The 18,105-nt window shown below is 65.2% G+C and overlaps 1 protein-coding gene across 4 annotated transcripts in view; it reads right to left on the bottom strand.

Moving 5' to 3' along the window:
• The window catches only part of SBNO2 (strawberry notch homolog 2), a 47,991-nt gene continuing 29,886 nt past the window's right edge, over nt 1-18,105 (bottom strand). For 3 of the 4 annotated variants that reach the window (XM_036100799.2, XM_036100800.2, XM_036100801.2), the window contains 28 exons: nt 16,401-16,562; nt 14,282-14,365; nt 13,932-14,028; nt 13,383-13,537; nt 13,145-13,278; nt 12,974-13,064; nt 12,751-12,894; nt 10,750-10,867; nt 10,532-10,637; nt 10,008-10,161; nt 8,918-9,094; nt 8,256-8,353; nt 7,482-7,564; nt 6,265-6,456; nt 5,865-6,034; nt 5,158-5,289; nt 4,475-4,610; nt 4,282-4,394; nt 4,112-4,183; nt 3,906-4,014; nt 3,639-3,713; nt 3,395-3,538; nt 2,326-2,420; nt 2,145-2,237; nt 1,886-2,017; nt 1,616-1,692; nt 1,284-1,474; nt 1-1,196 (listed from right to left, as the gene is read on the bottom strand). In XM_036100799.2, the coding sequence (XP_035956692.1) occupies nt 715-1,196; nt 1,284-1,474; nt 1,616-1,692; nt 1,886-2,017; nt 2,145-2,237; nt 2,326-2,420; nt 3,395-3,538; nt 3,639-3,713; nt 3,906-4,014; nt 4,112-4,183; nt 4,282-4,394; nt 4,475-4,610; nt 5,158-5,289; nt 5,865-6,034; nt 6,265-6,456; nt 7,482-7,564; nt 8,256-8,353; nt 8,918-9,094; nt 10,008-10,161; nt 10,532-10,637; nt 10,750-10,867; nt 12,751-12,894; nt 12,974-13,064; nt 13,145-13,278; nt 13,383-13,537; nt 13,932-14,028; nt 14,282-14,365; nt 16,401-16,562 (3,816 nt within the window). In that variant the 3' untranslated portion in view covers nt 1-714. The remainder of the gene's footprint in view (nt 1,197-1,283; nt 1,475-1,615; nt 1,693-1,885; nt 2,018-2,144; nt 2,238-2,325; nt 2,421-3,394; nt 3,539-3,638; nt 3,714-3,905; nt 4,015-4,111; nt 4,184-4,281; nt 4,395-4,474; nt 4,611-5,157; nt 5,290-5,864; nt 6,035-6,264; nt 6,457-7,481; nt 7,565-8,255; nt 8,354-8,917; nt 9,095-10,007; nt 10,162-10,531; nt 10,638-10,749; nt 10,868-12,750; nt 12,895-12,973; nt 13,065-13,144; nt 13,279-13,382; nt 13,538-13,931; nt 14,029-14,281; nt 14,366-16,400; nt 16,563-18,105) is intronic. The other variant, XM_078058474.1, reaches the window with a different exon arrangement.

The raw sequence follows: 18,105 nt of genomic DNA, 5'->3' as shown, positions 1-18,105 counted from the left end.
TAGTGAAAAGGCACATATATTTAAAAAAGATCTCTTTACATATGTACACTTGAGTTCATTATAAATACACATAGAAACCAGGGGGCCCGTCCACACCGCCAGCTCCACGGCAGATTCTGGGGCCTGGGAGAGGTGGCCGGGCAATAATTTAGGGAGCAAACAGAGTGAGGAAGAATTGCATATATTAATGGGGGGAGGAGTCTGTCCCACGGAGCCCCCCAGAGAAGGCAGGGCCCTGAGCACCTGGGGTTTCCTGAGTTTCCAGCTCTTGGGGCCACCCAGTTTTGTGGATTTCAGGGGTTCCGGTCAGACCAGGCCCTGTCAGGTGGGTGGGGTGAGGTGGGTTGGGGAGCCCCTGCCTAGGCCTGGGGGGCAGGAGAGGACAGAAGCACAGGGAGGGTGGGCCCCCCGCCCCCAGGCCCTGCCCAAGCCTAGACCTCGAGTCATCCTGAGTGGGACCTGCACTGCCTCGGAGAGCCCGGAAGGGCGGGCAGCATCTTGAGGGGTCTGCCCAGCCGCCGGCAGGGAAGGAAGGCACTGCAGTGGAGGCCTCCGGAACTGGAGGAGGGGCACCGCAGCCCCCCTCCCTGGCAGTCAGCGGGGGAGCCTGGCCCCGCCACCACCCACGTGGGTAGGACAGTCCCTGTGGACGTGGTGCGTATTGCAGGTAACTAAGCTTCCTCTCGGACACCGGCTGCCGGTCGCTTGCCGGGCCTAGGAGTTTGGAAAGGGGGGGCCGAACTGGATGACGCTCTGCCGCTCGGCGCCCCCGCCCCCACCGGGCACCCCTGCTGCCCCTGCGCCCGGCCCAGGGGGAACGGTGGGCGGCCCGGCGTTGAGGGAGCGCAGCATGTCCTCCAACACCTCCTTGAAGTTGATGTCGCGGCCCTGATGCGCCAGGGCCGCGGGGTCCGCGGCAGTGTCCGGGGCGCCCAGCGGCAGGCCACTCGGGGCGGGCGCGGGGTCCGGGGGCGGGGGCGGGAAGGCAAAGGGCGAGGGCGGCGGGAAGGCCTGGGCCGGCGGGCTGTAGGTGAGGTCCAGGACCTCGCCGGGGCCGCAGGGCAGCGCGAGCGGGCGCAGGGCGGGCAGCGGCGCGGGGAAGCCCCGGCAGCGCGCGTTCTTGCGCTTGACGTCCGCATCCATGAGCTGCAGCTCCTGCAGCACGCGGCGCACGCAGCCCTCGGGGATCTTGATGCCTGGGGGCCGGGACGCACGGTCAGGGCCCCCGGGTCCCCGCGGCGGTGCCCGCCGCCCCCACCCCCGCCGGCGTGCCGCGCGCTCACCGACTTGCTTCTTCTTGTCCTTGGTCTTGAGGCGCACGATCTGCAGGTAGCTGCTGCTGGTGACGTCGGCCATGACGGCGGCGATGCGGCCCCACACGCGCAGCAGGGCCCCGCACAGCATGTAGTGGTGGCGCAGCCGCAGGCCCTGCGCGCAGTCCTTGCCCTCCTGCACCAGCCGGCAGTGCCGGTTCCTGCGCCGCGGGCGGGAGGCCAGGCTCAGAGCCCAAGCGCCGCCGCGCCCCGCCGCGCTCCTCGCGGGGGTCCCCCCCCCCCCCCCCGCGTACAGCCGCTCCGTAGGGAGGGCACCCCGCCGGTCCCACCCTGGCCCTCACCACGCGGTGTGGCTGCAGTGCGTCAGCGACAAGGCGTAGCTGTTTTCCCAGTGCTCCCTGGCCTCCTCCGCCGTCACCTGGGGACACGCAGCCACGTGACCACCTGCCCCCGCCGGCCGCCACGCCCCCCAGTGCACTGCGCCCCGGACTGCCAGGGGACCCGCACATGGAGGGCCCGCCAGGGGCACCCGGAGCAACAGGCGCCCCTCGGCCCGCACCCTCCCAGCCCCTCGGCCCCACGCGGACCCGGCCCGTCGGCCCCACGCGTACCCGGCGGAACTTCCGGCACAGGCTGTCGAACGTCTCCAGCTGGCTCTGCCGACCCACGTTAGGCTTGTACACCGTGAAGTGCTTGCCGCGGTTCTGCTCGGCCAGGAGGCAGCTCAGCTTGTTGCCCCGAACCTGGGGAGGCATGCGCATGAGGCGGGGAGGTGGGAGTTGCTTCCCTCCCTCCCATGCCCCTCCCCTGCCCACTCCCCTCCGCTGGGGTCTTGCCCCTGGGGACCCGGGAGGCCACCCAGCCGCCCACCTTTAAGGAGAGGTAGAAGCCATCGTTGGTGCCCGTCAGCTCCAGCGACCTGGCATAAGCCTCGTCCCACTTCAGGCCACGGTCCACACTGATCTGCAAGAGCACGAGGGCTTAGAGCAGCCGAGGGGCCCTGGCGGTGGGGCCGGGCCTGCGTGCGCTGGGAGGGTCTGTGTCTCCTCACCTTGTAGAAGACCACCTGCCCGTCCTGTGGGTGCCCGGGGGCCAGGAAAACCTGCTGGCTCTCCTCATAGATCTCGTCGATGCCTGGAGCCAGGTCTGTGCAGAGGACGTGGAAAGGACACGTGGGGGTGAGACCCTCCCGCCTGCCCCCCCCCCAAAGTCCTGGCTCCGTGGGTCTCAGCATGCCCTGAGGCCCCGTGTGGCTCAGCAGGCTCCAGGCTCCGGGCTTCACGGGGCTGTCAATCCCAAGTTCTCGGGTACACCCAGAGATGCCCACCAGGGAGCACAGTGGAGGGTTCCCCCAGCAGAGATGGCCTGGACCCGACCCTACCCGGCACCCTGGATGGCAAGTGGCCCCTCCAGTGGTAGCCTGGGGTCCAACGCCCCCCTCCCCCAGCACCTGCTGGACACTCACACTCGGTGTGACTACAGACAACATAGAGCCTGCTCCGCATGGCTGTTGTGGGGTGGTTATGTAAGAGTCAGCAAACTCTACCTGCCACTGATTTTATGAACAAAGTTTTATTGGCACATGGCCCCGGCCATTCATTTTCCAAGTGTGTGCTTTCACTCCCAGGGCCAAGTTGAACACTCAGAGACTGGGCCCCAAAGCTGAAAATACTGACTCTGGCCTCTTCCAGGAGGGTTTGAAGCCTCTGGGTCCCTGCTGTTCTTGGTGAGGACGTGGCTTGTGGGGCAATGAGAGCAAACGTGTCAGGCTTACCACCATCACACAAAGCATGCCAATATACGCCTCCCATCTAAATAAAACTCTCTAGTCCTTGGGGGACACCCAAGAAGGGGGCCCTGTGGTCCCCCAGCACAGGACAGCACTCGACTGCAGTAGCGCCCCCTTTCCCTGGAATCTTCATGATGCCCCAAGTCCTGTACCTACAAGGCCCTCCGGGTGGCGTATGGGGGTGCGGACTGCCCTGCACGGCCTCAGTCTCTCCATCTGATAGGAGGGTGGCGCTGGGGCAGGCACAATACAGCCAGGGCCACTCCCTGCTCTGCCTGGGGCGAGGGTGGGGGGTGGGGGGGTAGATGCTGCCCCCCACTGTGGCCCTCACCCAGGATGCCCATGTCGTATTTGCCCTCCTTCTTGTCCATCTCGATGAGGTGGTCAAAGGTGTCCGAGAAGTACTGGAACAGCGCGTTCTGCTTGTGCACCTCTAGCCCCAGAATGCGGTTCAGGAACTTGGTGATGGAGCAATCTGGTGGGCAGGTGGGGAGGGGGCTCAGGCTGTGTCAGGAGGGGGCCTTGCCTGGGAGGTGTGGGGGCCTTCCCGCTGGGGGGCTGCATACGGGACTCACCCTTCTCCACATCCAGACAGCCAGACCTGGACTCGCGCCCACCAATGCCAACGGACAGCAGGCCCTGCTTCATGTCTGTGGAAGAGAGGGCCTCGAATGTGTGCTGCTTGCCCCTCTCCCTCCCCAGCCAGCCCGGGGTCCTCGCCACCGGTGCCCCCTTGGTAAGTGTGTGTGGGAGGAGTCTTTGGACACAAATCCAGTCTGCCCCAAACAGCTCAGGGCCAAGCTGCCCCACACCCTGGAGACCCTCACTTGCCCCCAGCTCACCCCGGAAAAAGGCGGCATCTCCTCCGGGGTAGCCCTGGGGCAGCGGCACCTTGTTCTCAGTCTGGCTCAGGATGGTGGTAAGGACGCAGCTGAGGGCCCGGGCGCCGTACTGAGTGGAGGGGTGAGGGGGGTCAGGAGGGCCTGAGTCAGAGGCTGGCCTGGCCATGGGACATGTCCCCTGCTGCCCCCCAGCCCTCCCCAAGTACCTTGTTCTCAAAGTTGTATTTGCTCAGGTCGCGGGACTCAGTAGCGCGGCGGTCCCCATGGGTCAGAGCCCCCTGCTCGGGGTGGGGGTGGGGAAGGCCGTCACGAGCTGCCCCTGCCCTTCCGGCTGTCCCGCTGCAGCCCTCCCTTGGGGAGCCGCCCGCCCACTCACCAGGCTCTCCAGCCGTTTCGCAACAATGGAGGCAAACCTGCGCTCCCCAGCCAGCTCAGAGATGAGGAAGACGTACTCGGGGGCAGAGACCTGGTTGGACCTGTGGGTCCGGCCTGAAGGCAGAGAGGGCTCTCAGGGACCAGCGGCGGAAGGCAGGGAGGCCCGGGGCGGGGCGGCCTGGGCTGGGGCTCACCGAACTGCTGGATGGCACGGTCAGCGCTCCAGGGCAGCTCGAGCGTCATGTGGACCCGGCGCCGCTGGTTCTGGACGCGGCGGTCAGCTTGGAGGGAGATGCCGGAGCTGGAGGCCTCGGAGATGATCGCCACGAGCTGGGGGGATGCGGACGGGACAGTCTGTGCCCTGCAGACCTCGCCTGGACCGCCGGGGCTCGTTCAGGGCGACCCGCACAGAAGGCTGACGTGTGTGCCCGTGGGGGAGCCCGTGTAGGCTGAGAATGGAGTCTGGGCCACTCCCGGCCGCCCCTGGACGGAGCGGAGCAGCCCGCCCTGCCCACCGCAGCTTTCCCAGGAGTTTCAAGGGAGGGCCTCAGAGAAGCCACTGGACAGTGACGGCATGGGTGACAGTGCCTGAAGGCTGGGACGGCCAGGGAGACCTGTGGGGGCCCCGGTCAGGCGCACACGCACACGCACACCCACACATACCCACAGTCACAACCACACACGCATGTGCACGATACACACAGACCCAGTAGGGGCTGCAGTACTCTGGTCCTGGGGCCGGCCCCTCAGGAACCCCGCACCTTCCGGGCCCCCCGGGGTCCTCACAGGCTTCCCCCAACACTGGGGGGACGCCTGTTGACAGAGCCCATTCCCCGGGCCCCCCAGGCCCTCCAGGCCCCACCTCCATGGCCCCCACCTTCTCCCCACTCATGAAGCGCTCCTTCTCCCTGAGGTTCACATGGTCGATGGAGAGGCCTTGCTCTGCCCGAGACTCGAAGGCCACTGTCCCGTCGGGCCTGGACACCACGCGGCCCTTCCTGCCGGTCATCTGGGGTTGGGGGAGAGGGAATGAAAGTCAGCTGGTGTGGCCATGCAGGGGCTGGTCCCTGCAGGCCTGTTTCCCTGCCTCCCCACCTGAGTGTGTGTTAGAGGGGCTTCGGACCCTGGGCCAGGACACAGCCTCCACCCTGGGCCCCGGCTGCCCATGAGGCAGACAGCAGGATTTTCACTCCACCCTGTCTTCTATTGTAAAACGGCTGCCTAGGGCAAAAACAAACCTGGGTTGTCACCACAGGACATCCCAGGAAAGGGTCCAGTCGTGCAGCTGGAGAGAACAGGGAGGGGACACAGGGGGACAGGCCTGGGACCCAAGAGCGCCCCCAGAGGCCCAGGGGCACATGAGGGTGTGTGGGGAAGGTGGGTGCAGAGCTGGGCTGGGGAGCAGGGGGCTGGGCGTCCATGGCTGAGGGAGGAGAGTAGTCCGGCTTCGTGGGCTGGCCAATGGATGCTGGACCCTGGGTCCTCCCCGTCCCAAGCCCACTGCACTGTGCAGGGTGGGGACTTGGGGTGGCCACCAGGGAGCCTCAGAGCCTGCATCTGGGTGGGGGCCCCCAAGGAGCTCACCTCGGCCACTCGCTCCGGGCCCCCGAGCTGGTCGATGAGCTCATCCAGAGTGTTAACAGGCAGCTCCCGGCCCAGCACCCGCACCTTGGCCAGCAGGTCCTGCTTTAGCCGCTCAACACGCTCCAGGATGCCGGGGCCGTGTGGGTCCCGCTGCAGGGGGCACAGGGGCCCTGCAGGGCCGGAGGGTCAGGGGGCACCAGCCGGCCCACCTGCCCACAGCCCCGCTCGTAGCAGTGGACAAGGGGGTCCCTGGGGGGTGGGGCACAGCTGGTGCACGGGAGGGGTAGGGGTCCGGAACGTTCTCCCTCACCCCAGACTGCTGGCGTGAACCCCCTCTGCCTCTGACCAGCAGCATGGCCCTGATGGCTCTCTGAGCCCGTCTTCCCCATCTGACCCTTACCGCGGTCATCGGCCGGCAGCCCGACGGCGTCCAAGATGACCACGTCGTCGTCCAGCACAGACTCGGGGGAGGAGTGGAAGTCACTGTCCAGGCCGGCGTCTGACTCCGTGCTGCTGTCGTCACTGATGCGGATCACGCCTGCCGCCTCGCACGCCAGCCTGGGCGCCTTGAGCCCGCGGCCTCGTGGCCGCCCTGCGCACAGACAACCAGGCTCACTGAGGCCCGGCCCGCTCCTCCCTCCCGAGGGGCCCAGCTCACGGCGACTCCCCACGTGGGGAAGGGGGCCACCCGGAGCCAGGCGCCATGTGCTGGGACACTTGTGGCCTGAGCCTCTTGTCTGCCCAGCTTTGGGCTGCTCTCCTGGGCCCTGCTGGGGGCCAGGGCATGGTGGAAAGGGGCAGTTTTAACATCCCCATCCGATTTCCTAACACTTCAGCTTATCCTTGGCTGGTGCCTGGGGGGCCACACGCCTGACCTCACAAGGCTAGCCTGGGCAGGCTAGCCAGTGGATGTGTCCAGGTCCCGAGAGGAGGGTGGTCCAGGCACCTTACGTGCCCTGCCACAGTCCAGGATGCCCCAGAGGCCGGTCCTGGGAGGCGAGAGGGGCACTGTGTCCCCCAGGTCTGGCTGTGTGACCTCAGGTGAGTTGCTTGCCCTCTCTGAGCCTCACTTCCCATGATGAGCTGATGCTCAGCCTCCGCTAGAAGAAGGGTAACCTCCCCATCCTGCGATGCTCTTCACGAGCCCCATCGTGTCCCACGCGGCTGGCATGGTTTAGCCGCAGGGCTGGCTTCCACCGAGGAAGCACGAGGCTGTGTACTAGAGTCTTAAGCTCCCCCCACCCCGTCCCCATCTGGGGGTGATGCTGCCTGAGACGAGCTGAGCACACCAGCCTGCAGCACTGGCTGCTCGCCTCTCGCTCACTTGGCCCTGCAGGGACCCCTGTCTCCGAGACACGCAGTGCAGCCTACGGCTCCTGCCCGCCCGGGGCTCTCTCTCGGGAGGCTGCGCTGAGCTGCCTTGTGCCTGTCCTCCCTGGACAGATGGGGTGGGTGTCACGAGTCAGGCCTGCAGGGAGACAGAAGCCCCCAGCCCGGCAGGCTGCGCAGCAAGCAGCAGAGACAGGAGCCAGGCCAGAGGGAAACCGCGCAGGGCCACAAGCCAGGCTGTGCGTGGGTCAGGGGTCAGAGGCCGGCGGGGGGGCGGGGGGGGCTTACGTTTTCTCTTACTGCCTGCTCCTCTCTCTCGCTTTCTTTTGGTTGAAGGAAAGTGCTTCTGAATTAGTGACAGAAAGACACCCCTGAAAGCAAGAAGCAGAATTTATTCCCACCACAAGGAGGGTCATGCTGTCCAGCAGGAGACCCGGAGTAGCGTCGGCCCGTGTTGGGGCTAGCTCTGCGGGGGGCGCCCAGTGCCCGGGGTCCAGAGAGGGCAGGCGGGGGCAGGGAGGCAGCTGTGCGGACTGCAGAGGAGGGGGAAACGGGGGTGAAGGGTCCGAGGCTGCAGGGGCGCAGTTTTACTGGGAAGGCCTGAGTGTGGGGCGGGGGCCGGGGTGAGGCTCCCCCCTTCCAGCCGTCGGGGGGTCTGCCTGCACAGGCTTACCGCCTCTGAGGGATGCTGGGCCCGGAGGCCTTCCCAGCCCCAGGAAGGGAGGCCTGCTGCTTCGGGGGCCCCAACATCTGTGCAGTCCCTGAAACAGCGCCACGCCCACTGTGGGGGGTGGCCACCTGGAAGCCTCGTGCTGAAATCCCGGGTCCCTCTGCCAGCACCCTCTGAGCCCTGGGGTCACCCGTGGCTAATCTTTCTGGTTTTAAAACTGGAGCATGGCCCATAGTCTCTGGGGGCTGGGGCTGGTGTCCGAGCAGATGCACACCTAGGCTCCCACGGCTGGGGTCACGAGACATGGGCTGTCACGTGGGGGGAGTGTGGGGAGGGGGACTGTCCCAGGAGTGGCTGCACCACCCACCCTGGGGGCCGTGAGCATCACTCACTCAGCAGCAGAGACAAAGCAGTCGAGCTGCCCATCCTTCTCGTCCAGCACCTCCCGGGTCCGAGCCTCGCCCGTGGACTGCAGCCCGATGACCACACACTTGGGGGGGGGGTGGGGATGGGGGAGCAGGGGTGAGCTGGGCTCTGGGACCCCCACCAGCCATCCCTGGAGCGTGGCCCCAGAGGGGCCCATAGGGAAACCCCAGGCTCCCAAGCCCAGCTCCTGGTAGTCAGAAACCCAGAGTTGGCCTCAGTTTCTCTCTCTTTCCGCCCCTTCTGTCCTGCTGGCTGCCAGGCCCCCAGCACACCCAGATCCACCCTAGAACTCCATACAGCAGTGGACAGCCGCCCTCAGCCCCCCTGGACCCTCTCCATTATTCTCTGCCCTGGCTCCTGCCCAGTTCTTTCTGGGGGCTTGCCAGGCCGGCCTGGACATGGAGAACTGGGGGCAAGGCCATGCCTGTCACCTGCTTCAGGGGAGCTGGGTCAGGCAGGACCAGAACCTTCTGGGCCTCGGCATCACCGGTGCCACACCCTGTCCTCATAGGCTCAGGCAGACACACGAGGGTGCAGGGGTCCTGGCGTAACCGCAAAGCTCTCGAGAGGACCGGGACAGAGTGTCCGGGCAGCCCTGCAGGTCCAGCCACTGCGTCTCCCAGCTCACCTTGTCCTGGGCCAGCTCCTCTCGGGCCAGCTCCACCAGCCGGTGCACTTTGGCAGCAACGCAGAGATACTTGAAGAAACGCTGGTGAGCCGACCAGAACTGACCCCACAGGGACTTGCGAGACTCGAGGCCGATCCAGTCGGCTGCCTGCTGGAACACGCCCAGGGCCTCGGCCCACTGCAACGACATGCCCGGCTGAGCCTGCTGCTGCCCACGGCCACCCGGCTCCCACCCCAGACCGCCAGCCCCCACCGGCTGAAATTCGTGGCCGGGGGTGCGGGGATCGGCAGCTGAGCAACACAGAGGCACTGCTGACACCAGACAGTAAAAACGTTGACCAGCCGCAGCGTGCGATGCTGGCGAGGCCGCGGTGAAGGTGGCACGCGCACGCAGCACAGGGGAGTGACGGTACTTTCAGAAAGGGGTGCGGACATCCACAGTGACCGCCACCTGCCAGCAGCCCCTGGGCCCCTGGTACTGCAGACCAGGGCGGCTCACCTGGGGTGCCCCTTACGCCCGCCCCAGGGACCGGGGGCCACGTCTGGGGACAACTGTAGCGTTCACAATGGGGGTGCTCCCGGCATGAAGGGGGTGGGACCAGCGCAGAGAACGACCCATGGGGCGTGTGGAGATGGCCCTCCTTCGGTTTGAACTAAGAACACCACCTACAGCACTGTCAGGGCTGACGCTCAGGGCCTGTCCCGGGTAGGGGACCTGACAGCGAGAACAAGGGAGCCCGTCCACACGCAGGAATAGCAAGGAAGATGAGACCAAGCCACAGGCACAGAGACGTGGACGCTGAAACCTGCCACAAGCTCTGGGAACAACGCGCTCCTAATGTGGTGGGAAGGCTTGCTGGGGGCCTGGTTACATGCCCACGTTATTCCAGCCACAGAGGAGCTCCCCACACGATCACGACGCTGGTCTCCAACCAGAGACCAGACGGGTGGGCCAGCCGCTTCCTCCTTTCTGTAACCCAACAAATGCCCGTGGCGCCGAGGACAGATGCTGAAGGTGACGAGAGCATCATTCCGATGGGAAACACACACGTGTGTCCATGCAGTCAGGGACCACCGGCCGCCCAGCTTACCAGCAGGGCCGCACGGTTGTAGACACGCTCGAAGGCTGGGGCCAATGGGATCTCCTCGATGCGGAAGGTGACGCCGGAGAAGCTGAGCTGGCGAGCGATGTACATGCCGCTGACCTTCATGTCCATAGCCACGATCTCCATGGCACCCACACCCCTGTGGACAAAGACAGGGCCACCCGATCACGTGCTGTGTCCCACTCAGCAACAGAGTGACTCGGGGAGGGGCCGAAAGCAGGAGCTGAGGGTGAGGAAGGGCCAAGTGCAGAGGGAGTGGAGGGAGCACATGCAAAGGCCCTGTGCTCTGATCTGCCTGAGCCGGCGGCGGGGGGGGGGGGGGGGGGCAGGAAAAGCAGGGAGGGGCTCCTTCCCCTAGAGTGATGGGAAGCACTAGGCAGAGAAAGATGAGATCCCTCTGGTTGCTGGACGAGTGCGGGCCAGGATGTGGAGCCAGGCCCCAGTGTGTGAGGAGCAGTGCCCTCTGTGGGTCCCTTGCCAGCCCGTCTTGGGCAGGGAAGGGCACCCACCTCTTCTCGATGGCGTGCAGAAACTCCTCGAAGGTTCGGAAGGGTGTACCGTCGCCCCAGATGCCCAGGCGGCTCATGTAGATCATGTTCCGGGGCTCGGAGGCACCTGGGGTGGGGAGCTGCTGTCAGCACCTCTACCCCAGCAAGCTCAGGGCCTGGGACGCAGCCCCAGAAGAGAGCTGAGGGCCAGATGCGGAGGCCGCCCCCCGCGTTCCCACCTGTGGCGCTGGCGTAGACCACTCTGGCCAGGGGCAGCTTGTTCTGCAGGTCCAGGACGGCCTTGCCCATCTTCGTGGAGCTGGCGTTCTTGGCTTTGTGGCACTCGTCAAACACGATCTCAAGTGGGTAGGGGTTAAGGAATGTTCCAGAAGGCAGGCAGCCCCACAGGCCCTGGCCTGACGCCCCAGGGGGAACTCAGCTTGGTGCCTGGCCCCCATCAGGGCAAGTGGGAAACAGCCTGTGGCCCCCCGCCCCCCACTGCTGACGGACACTGACGGGCGACGGCTTGGTGAAGACATTAGGGAGCGCACACCAGTGAGCACAGAGGAGCGGGGTCTCTGAGTGAGAGGTGCTGGGGTCTCTGCGTCACTCCCCACGCACACTGAAGATCCGGAGCAAACAGGCTACCGCACGGAGAGAGAAGCGCAGGAAGCGGGGTGCAGGCAAGTGTACGGATCAGCCAGGGGCGTGGTTACACACACGTGTGCTCGCGTGCAGGTGGTGGACGGGTCAGGTTCACGGGGGGTCTGTGAGCACAAGACCAAGAAGCAGGAATGTGGAGGCAAGCACAGCCCTCGGGCAGAGCGCTGCCGTGGGGGTGTTCTGCAAGCTGTCGTTTGCTCCAGGCCGTGCCAGTGGCCTCCGGTCCCTTCTCTGGCACGTGGGCGCTGTTCTGGAGGACAGCAAGGGTCTGGCCACAGGACACCTGGGAACTTGCCCACATGAACTGAAAGGACACAGAGGGCCAACGTCCTTCTGATCTGTGACTGGACCAGGAGCGAGCAGGATTTTCAGAAAGTGCCGGGTGGCCTGGGGGCCAGTCACCCCAGTTCTGGGAACGGGCCCAAGGAAAGCGAGAAGGGGTGATGGGGCATGCAGGCCGGGCCGGATCACTCAGGGCTGTTTAGAGCAGGGAGGCTGGAAACCACCGGCATGTCCCTGAGACGGGGCAGGCTGGCATGACAAGCTGATGAGCAAACATGCCCGGCCTCAGGCAGGGTGGAGAAAAGTGACGTGCCCAGGTACACAGGGGCCCACCTCTGGGGACAGTGCACAGGACGATGGCCCCTTCAGTGAGGGCCAGGCCCTGCCCCAGAGCACCAGCGGCAGTGCGGAGACGGCCATGCACACCAAGGGGCAGGGTGCCCTGCTGTCTGAAGGCCAGAGGACCCTCAATGAACACCAGTGCAGGAGACTCCAGGACACACTGTGGACCCCCACCGGGCGCCTCACTGGGGGAGACAGGGGGTCTGCTTGCAGGGCGCTGCTGGGCCTGACATGTGTGACAAACACGCAGCAGCACACGACCCACACTGGGCTGTCCCGCTTGTGCTCGGACCTTCTCTATGCTGCCAGGGAAACTAGAAACCCCTCCAATCCTGGGACTTTCTGTCGGGAAGGGCCTGGAGCCCATACGGATTCCAATACGGACCAAGCAGTCCGTAGAGCCCCCCCCCCCAGCCCCAGCAGCCCCAGCAGCACGGCCTTTGGCCCAGCTGTCCCCTAGCTGCCCCAGCCTGGCCTGCCCACCCCCAGTGAGCCCCGGACAAGTGGAGGGGGAGCGGGGGAGGGAGAGGAGGGGGAGGAGGCGCTCTCTGCCCCAGGCCTACAGCCACAGGCACCTTCCCGCCCTTGGGGGCCCCTCCCCACGCTGTCACAACAAATACCGCCCCCACGCCTGTGGTCAGGGGTCCAGCTTGCTGGAGCCGGGAAGCCGAGCCTGACCGCAAGAGGACAACAGCGGTCAGTGAGGGCGAGCCTCCTGCCGGGAATTCCTCCAGCTTCTGGGGGGAGGTCCCGGGATTCCAGGACTCGGCCCCTCCTTTCGACCCCACTCCCCCTGCCCCCTTCCAGACCCCACCCTCTCGCTTTCCCGCCCTCCTGTCGGCCCCGCCCCTCCCTCCGTTAGAGCCCCCCTCCAGTCCCCACCCCCCTCCTCCTTGCCCCGATCACCCCCGCCCCCTCCAGCCCCCTCCAGCCCCACAGCGGAGCCAGGATACGACTCCGTCGAAGGCCTCCCCGCACCACTCCAAGATCTGGCGGATGCGCGTGCGGTGCTGCCCGCCGGCCTGGCTCTCCCCGATCAGGGCGGAGTAGGTTGCGAAGAGGACGCCCTCTGAGGTAGTGTTGTCGCCGTACTTGATCTGGAGGAGAGGGGAGAGTGTGGGGGCGCGGCCGGCCGTGCTCCGGGACCCCACCCGAGGAGGGGGCGACCCCACCCACCTTGCTCAGCGCGTGCACCGCGATGCCCGGGGCGTCGATGTCCCGCAAGTCGCGCTCTGCGTCATACTTGAGATCGTTGGAGACGCTGAACCTGGGGGTGCGGGCTGGTGGGTGCCACAGCGCCCCCTCCCCTCCTTGCCCGCCTGGGTGGGGTGGGGAGAGCACACTCACCACAGGGACTTCTTCCGGCCCCGCAGGTAATTCTCTAGGATGATGCCGGCCACCGTCCGCCCCTTGCCCACGCCGGCGCCATCACCAATGAGGAAGCCGGCCCGCTGCCCGCTGGGGAGCAGGACCTCGTGTTGCTGTGGGCCAAGGGAGGGTGGTCAGGACCTGGCAGGCTGCCCCTCCCCGGGGCCTTGAGGGCACCCCACGCAGGATGTGGGCTGGATGGGAGTCCCCAGGTCACCTGGCAAGCATAGGTGATGGCCTCGAGCTGCAGGGCGGACAGGGTCCCGCTGTCGGAAGCAGGCAGGGCAAGGGCGTAGGTGATGTCTGGCGGTGGGACGCTGGACAGCGTGCTGGTCTCCACCACGCGGTCCGGATGCTGCTTCCCGATCTTAGCTGGAGAGGCATGGCCAGGGGCACGTCAGGGGTGTGGCCAGGGTCTAGGATGGGCTGGAGAAAGCTTCCAGAAGGCAGAGGGGCAGAGCAGGGTCCAGGGTAGGGGGCCCATCAGTGCTTTGTACAAAGGAATGGGGGGCAGATCCATAAAATCCTGCTCAGGGAAGAGGGTGGGCTTACTTTCCGTGGTACCCTCTGTGGCATCTCGGTTCTGTGCCAAGTGGGGATTACAGAACTGCCCCCAGGGCCAGCCCACAGCTGCCAAGCCAGCTTTGCCGCTCCGGAATCCCGGGACCCAGCCAGCAAGCCCCACCCCCGCCCGGCTATGGCTGGAGCCCGCTGGCGCTGTGCAGGCCTGGCAGCGGCTTGCTAGGGGCTCGCGCAGGGCACTCACATTTGGACGGCACGTAGTCAGCGTAGGTCTCTGTGTGGCCCAGCTCCTCCCCCTCATCCTCCTCTGCCTCATCTTCCTCCTCAGGCTGACTCTGAGACTGAAGGTCAGTGCCGGAGTGTAGTCAGGGCTGGATGGCCCTGTCCTGCCCCGCACGGCCAGCCTTCCCCCAAGGGCCAGCCAGCCCAGTGAACAGGAGTGGGGAGTGGCCCACCTGACCCCCAATGCAGTGCCTCCCCAGGGCCTGCTTCCCCATCTATAAAACGGGCAGACCCTGCTTCTATAAACAGGTGCCTCTGAGTGTCCTAGTCCCTACAAGAGGCAGGCAGGACTGAGGAGGGGGTCCAGCTTACCTGGTAGCTGACAAGAAGTGGGGTGCTGGAAAGGGAGGACACGGGGTCCTCAAGGCCTGTCCATGGCCCACTGGGCAGGAGCAGCTAGAGGGGAGAGTGGACATGAGCCTGCAGGCAAGATGTGGGGAGGAAGCGCCCCCGTGGGCCCCCCTAGCCTGGCCTCCAGTGGGGTTCTCACACTATCCTCATGCCCCCCCAGCCCACGGCCAGCTGCCTGCCTCCTTCCTGCTGCCCGGCCGCTGACTCTTTTGAGCAACAAGCTACAACCCCCATCACGCAGATAAATGTAGTAAGGACATGTCCCACGTCCCAGATCATAGTTGTGCCCTGGGGAGATTGATCACCTGAGTCTGGTCCCAGGGGACCAAGAACCTGGTGGACAAAGCCAGTGCCCTGGGGGGAGTCCATCAGCCATGGGGGCATGAGGCCCACCTGGCATCAGAACTCATGTGGCATCCAGAGCCCACAGATGGTCCAGGACAGGAGACCCAAACCCTCGAGGACCATGTCACACCTGGCCCTCCACCTACCCTCCCTCAGGGAGTGATCACACTGAGACCGGGTGGGGTGACTGCTCTGCCCCAGGACACACAGGAAGGACACACAGGGTCCCGACCAGATCTGTACAACTCCAATTAAAACAAAATAAAAATCTTAAAATAAAATCTTCTTCTTAAAACAAAAGTCACAAAAGTAGTGTGGCCATCCTAGAAACCCCAAATGTGAAAAACAAAACAGAAATGAAGAAATCCCTTCTAGACCCCGTCTCCTCTCGGACCCCACCATCCCAAGGCCTGTGACTGTGAGTGCCAGGTGCTTATTCCTGAGCACACACGGAGCTCGGGTGTCCTCTACTGTCGTGGGGGATAACAAGGGTCCCCAAGGCATTTGGTCGTGTGATAACCCACTTGATTTTCATGACTCCCACTGTTTCCAAAGGTTAAGAACATGCCAAAGTTTTTTTTGAAAAGGAAAATGAGATGAAAGCGAGGCACCAGGAGCCAGAAACCCATACTCAATTCCCTGTCTCCTATTTTTTAATTAACAAAAACAAACGGCCTCGGGCCTGGGTTCCTGGAAGGCTGAGTCAGGGCTCCCGGTGGGCTGGCGAGCAGCAGGCTGTGGGCGCTGGGTTTCAGCCACCCTCCTGCTGTCCACTTCATGCGGCCTCTGCCTCACGTTCTCCACCAAGGAGCTGGGGGCTGGTCAGAGGCTCTTCAGCCCAGACACGGGAAGGGGGCCTGGGCTGCCCACCATGGCTATAAAACACAGGGACCGCACCAGGCTGCCCTGGGCACTTCCTGTCCTTCTGCCGGCCCCACGCTGGGCCCCAGGCCTTCCAGACCCGTCTATTCTACCCCGCCTCAGAGGGGCCGAAAGGTGCCGAGGAACCTCAAGGTGGCTGGGCAGGCATCGTGTGCACTAGCATATGCCACCAGGCAGGGCTCCGTGGGTGCACCCAGCTCTGGATGGAAGAGGCTGCTCTCTCTTAGACGCATGTCTCCAAGGCGCCTTTCAGACCCTCGAACCAGGGTTCTGGCTCCCAAAAGCTAGGGGCTTCTCTTCCGGCGGAGAGCCCTGGACGGGGCCTGGATGGGGCGGGGGCTCCCCAAGCCTGGCATTCGGCCCCGTCTCCCTCACCGATGTGCCTGCTGCCCGGTCCTGGGAATGAGCTACAGTCTGGGCCTGGCACACCTGGGGACCCCTCCCGTCTGGCCTCATGTCACCCACACTCCCCCATCAGGGTCCTGCACGAGGAGCTTCACAGAGGCCAGCGCAGCACTCTGGGCTCCCGGGCTCCCACCTACTCAAAGCCAGGAGCAGCCCACCCCCTCCCCCCGCAATGCCTCCAGACATTGCCCAGGATCACCAGAGCGAGAACCAGTGCTGGAAGCTGCTTTTTGCTCGTCTCCCCAGCAGAGCAAGGCGCGGAGACCGAGCCACCGAGACCGTGAGAGCGCTGCCTGACTGTGACAGGACCTCTGGCAGGAGGAGTGGTGAGGGGCCCAGTACCAGAGCTTCCTCCCCCACCCCCTGTTCAGACAGCTTGGATCTGCCCCTAGCCTGGGGCTGGGGCCCTGGGACAGCTGCCCAAGCAGAAGCCTCAGGGTGAGCTGACCTTGTCGTGGGCGGAGGGGCCAGTGCTCACATCCCAGATGGTGGGCACCTGGCTGAGGCTGTCGGCCGGCAGGAAGTCAGGCGTGTCCGCGATGTCTGAGAGGGAGTCCACGGACGAGGAGAAGATGGAGGCGTTGGAGAGGTCGTCGAGGTACACAGAATCCTGGAAGACGGGCAGAATGAGAGGCAGCCGGTGTGTCTGGGGGGCCTAGGCACATGATTGACACTCCCGCCACCAGCAGGAGCCAGGCGCCCACGCACGCTGCCCTGGGAACGGACCCCGAGCCCACGACGCTCAGGGAGGGAGCCAGACACAGAAGGCCACGCGGGCTGTGAGTCCACGTGGGTGACATGTCCAGAACAGGCTCATCCACGGACGGGAAGGGGGCTCGTGGGGGCCTGGGGGCTGGGGAGTGACGGCTGATGGGGATGGGGCTGCCTTTGGGGAGACAGAATGTTTGGGAATTAGGTGACACTGGGAGCATGTGACCCCAGTGCATGGATGTCAGGACATGGAGAGCCCCACACCTTGAAGGGGGGAGTGTGCCGTTACACACTGTTTAGAAACGTAAATTTAAAGAATTTAAATGCCAGGGATGGTCCCATGCTGCCCTCCCCCCACCCCTGGGTCACAGACACTGAGCACCTGTGTGTACCCGGCTTGCACCGGACACCGGGGACACTCGTAGACCAGCCCTGAGGGCTCCTGGACCAGCAGGGAGTGCGCCCCCAGCCCAAGACCCCCACATACTGCCAGGCTGAGTTGTGGTGTCCATGCCACCGACCACCAGGAGAGGGCAGTAGGTGTCCACCTCACAGACAGGGACCCTGAGTGCCTGAAGCTGGGGAGGGGGCAGCCCCTTCCAATTCCCTGAGCCCCTGCGGGCCCAGATCAGGGGGTGAGGGGCACAGCAGCCCTCAGCCAACTCCTCATGGGGAGGGAGCCCCCACAGACCCAGATGAGGCCCCTCCAGGCCAACCTCCACGGCAGAGGGCCCGGTCACGCTGACTCAGGACATTCAGTGGGGGCATTTCATGAGCAGAGCTGGGGGCTGGTGGGGCTGGATGAGGCCACTTGTAGGAGCAACGGAGAGCTGCCCTCCAGGAGTCCCCAGGCCCTGGCACCCTTTATACATCTCAGCCTGCCAGGGCCATCGGAGGGCTGGAGCCAGCTGGGCTGAGATGCCAGCGCACTAACCACTGGGGGAGGGTGAAGTAGGCAGGGCTGGCCGGGGGGGGGGGGGGGGGGCGTCTCGGACTCTGGGTAAGAGGGAGACACATGGGCCTGGAGCCCGCCCTGAGGCACCTGGCTCAGGCCCCAAGACCACAGGTAAGCTGGCTTCTGGGGGTGGAGGGCAGCATCCCTGCGGCCCCCAGGTCACTGAGAACAGGCCGCCGGTCTTGGCCAGCGCTGGGGCTGCCCCACTCCACCCATGAGGGCTCCCCTCCCGTTAATCGTGCTAGAATCAGATCCCTGCTCTTGGTGGTGGTGACAGTGGTGGGGGTCCCCAGGTGATACCACCCAGCTTCCTGAGGGTCTGCTAGGACACCAGAGCGCACACAGCCCCAGGATGAGGCAGGTTCGGGCCTGCTGTGCAGTGCCCCTCGGAAGGTGTGGGCAGGGATGGGGCCAGGCCTCCCTGAGGGTGGCTGGATGCAGGAGTCTCTCTACTGCATGGGGTTGGTCCCACAGCCAGGCTGGGACT

The sequence above is a fragment of the Halichoerus grypus genome, chromosome 1 (genome assembly GCF_964656455.1).
Source record: "Halichoerus grypus chromosome 1, mHalGry1.hap1.1, whole genome shotgun sequence".
Classification (NCBI taxonomy): Eukaryota; Metazoa; Chordata; class Mammalia; order Carnivora; family Phocidae; genus Halichoerus; species Halichoerus grypus.
Note: the sequence above shows the minus strand (reverse complement) of the source record. Positions and strands in the feature narration are given on the sequence as shown.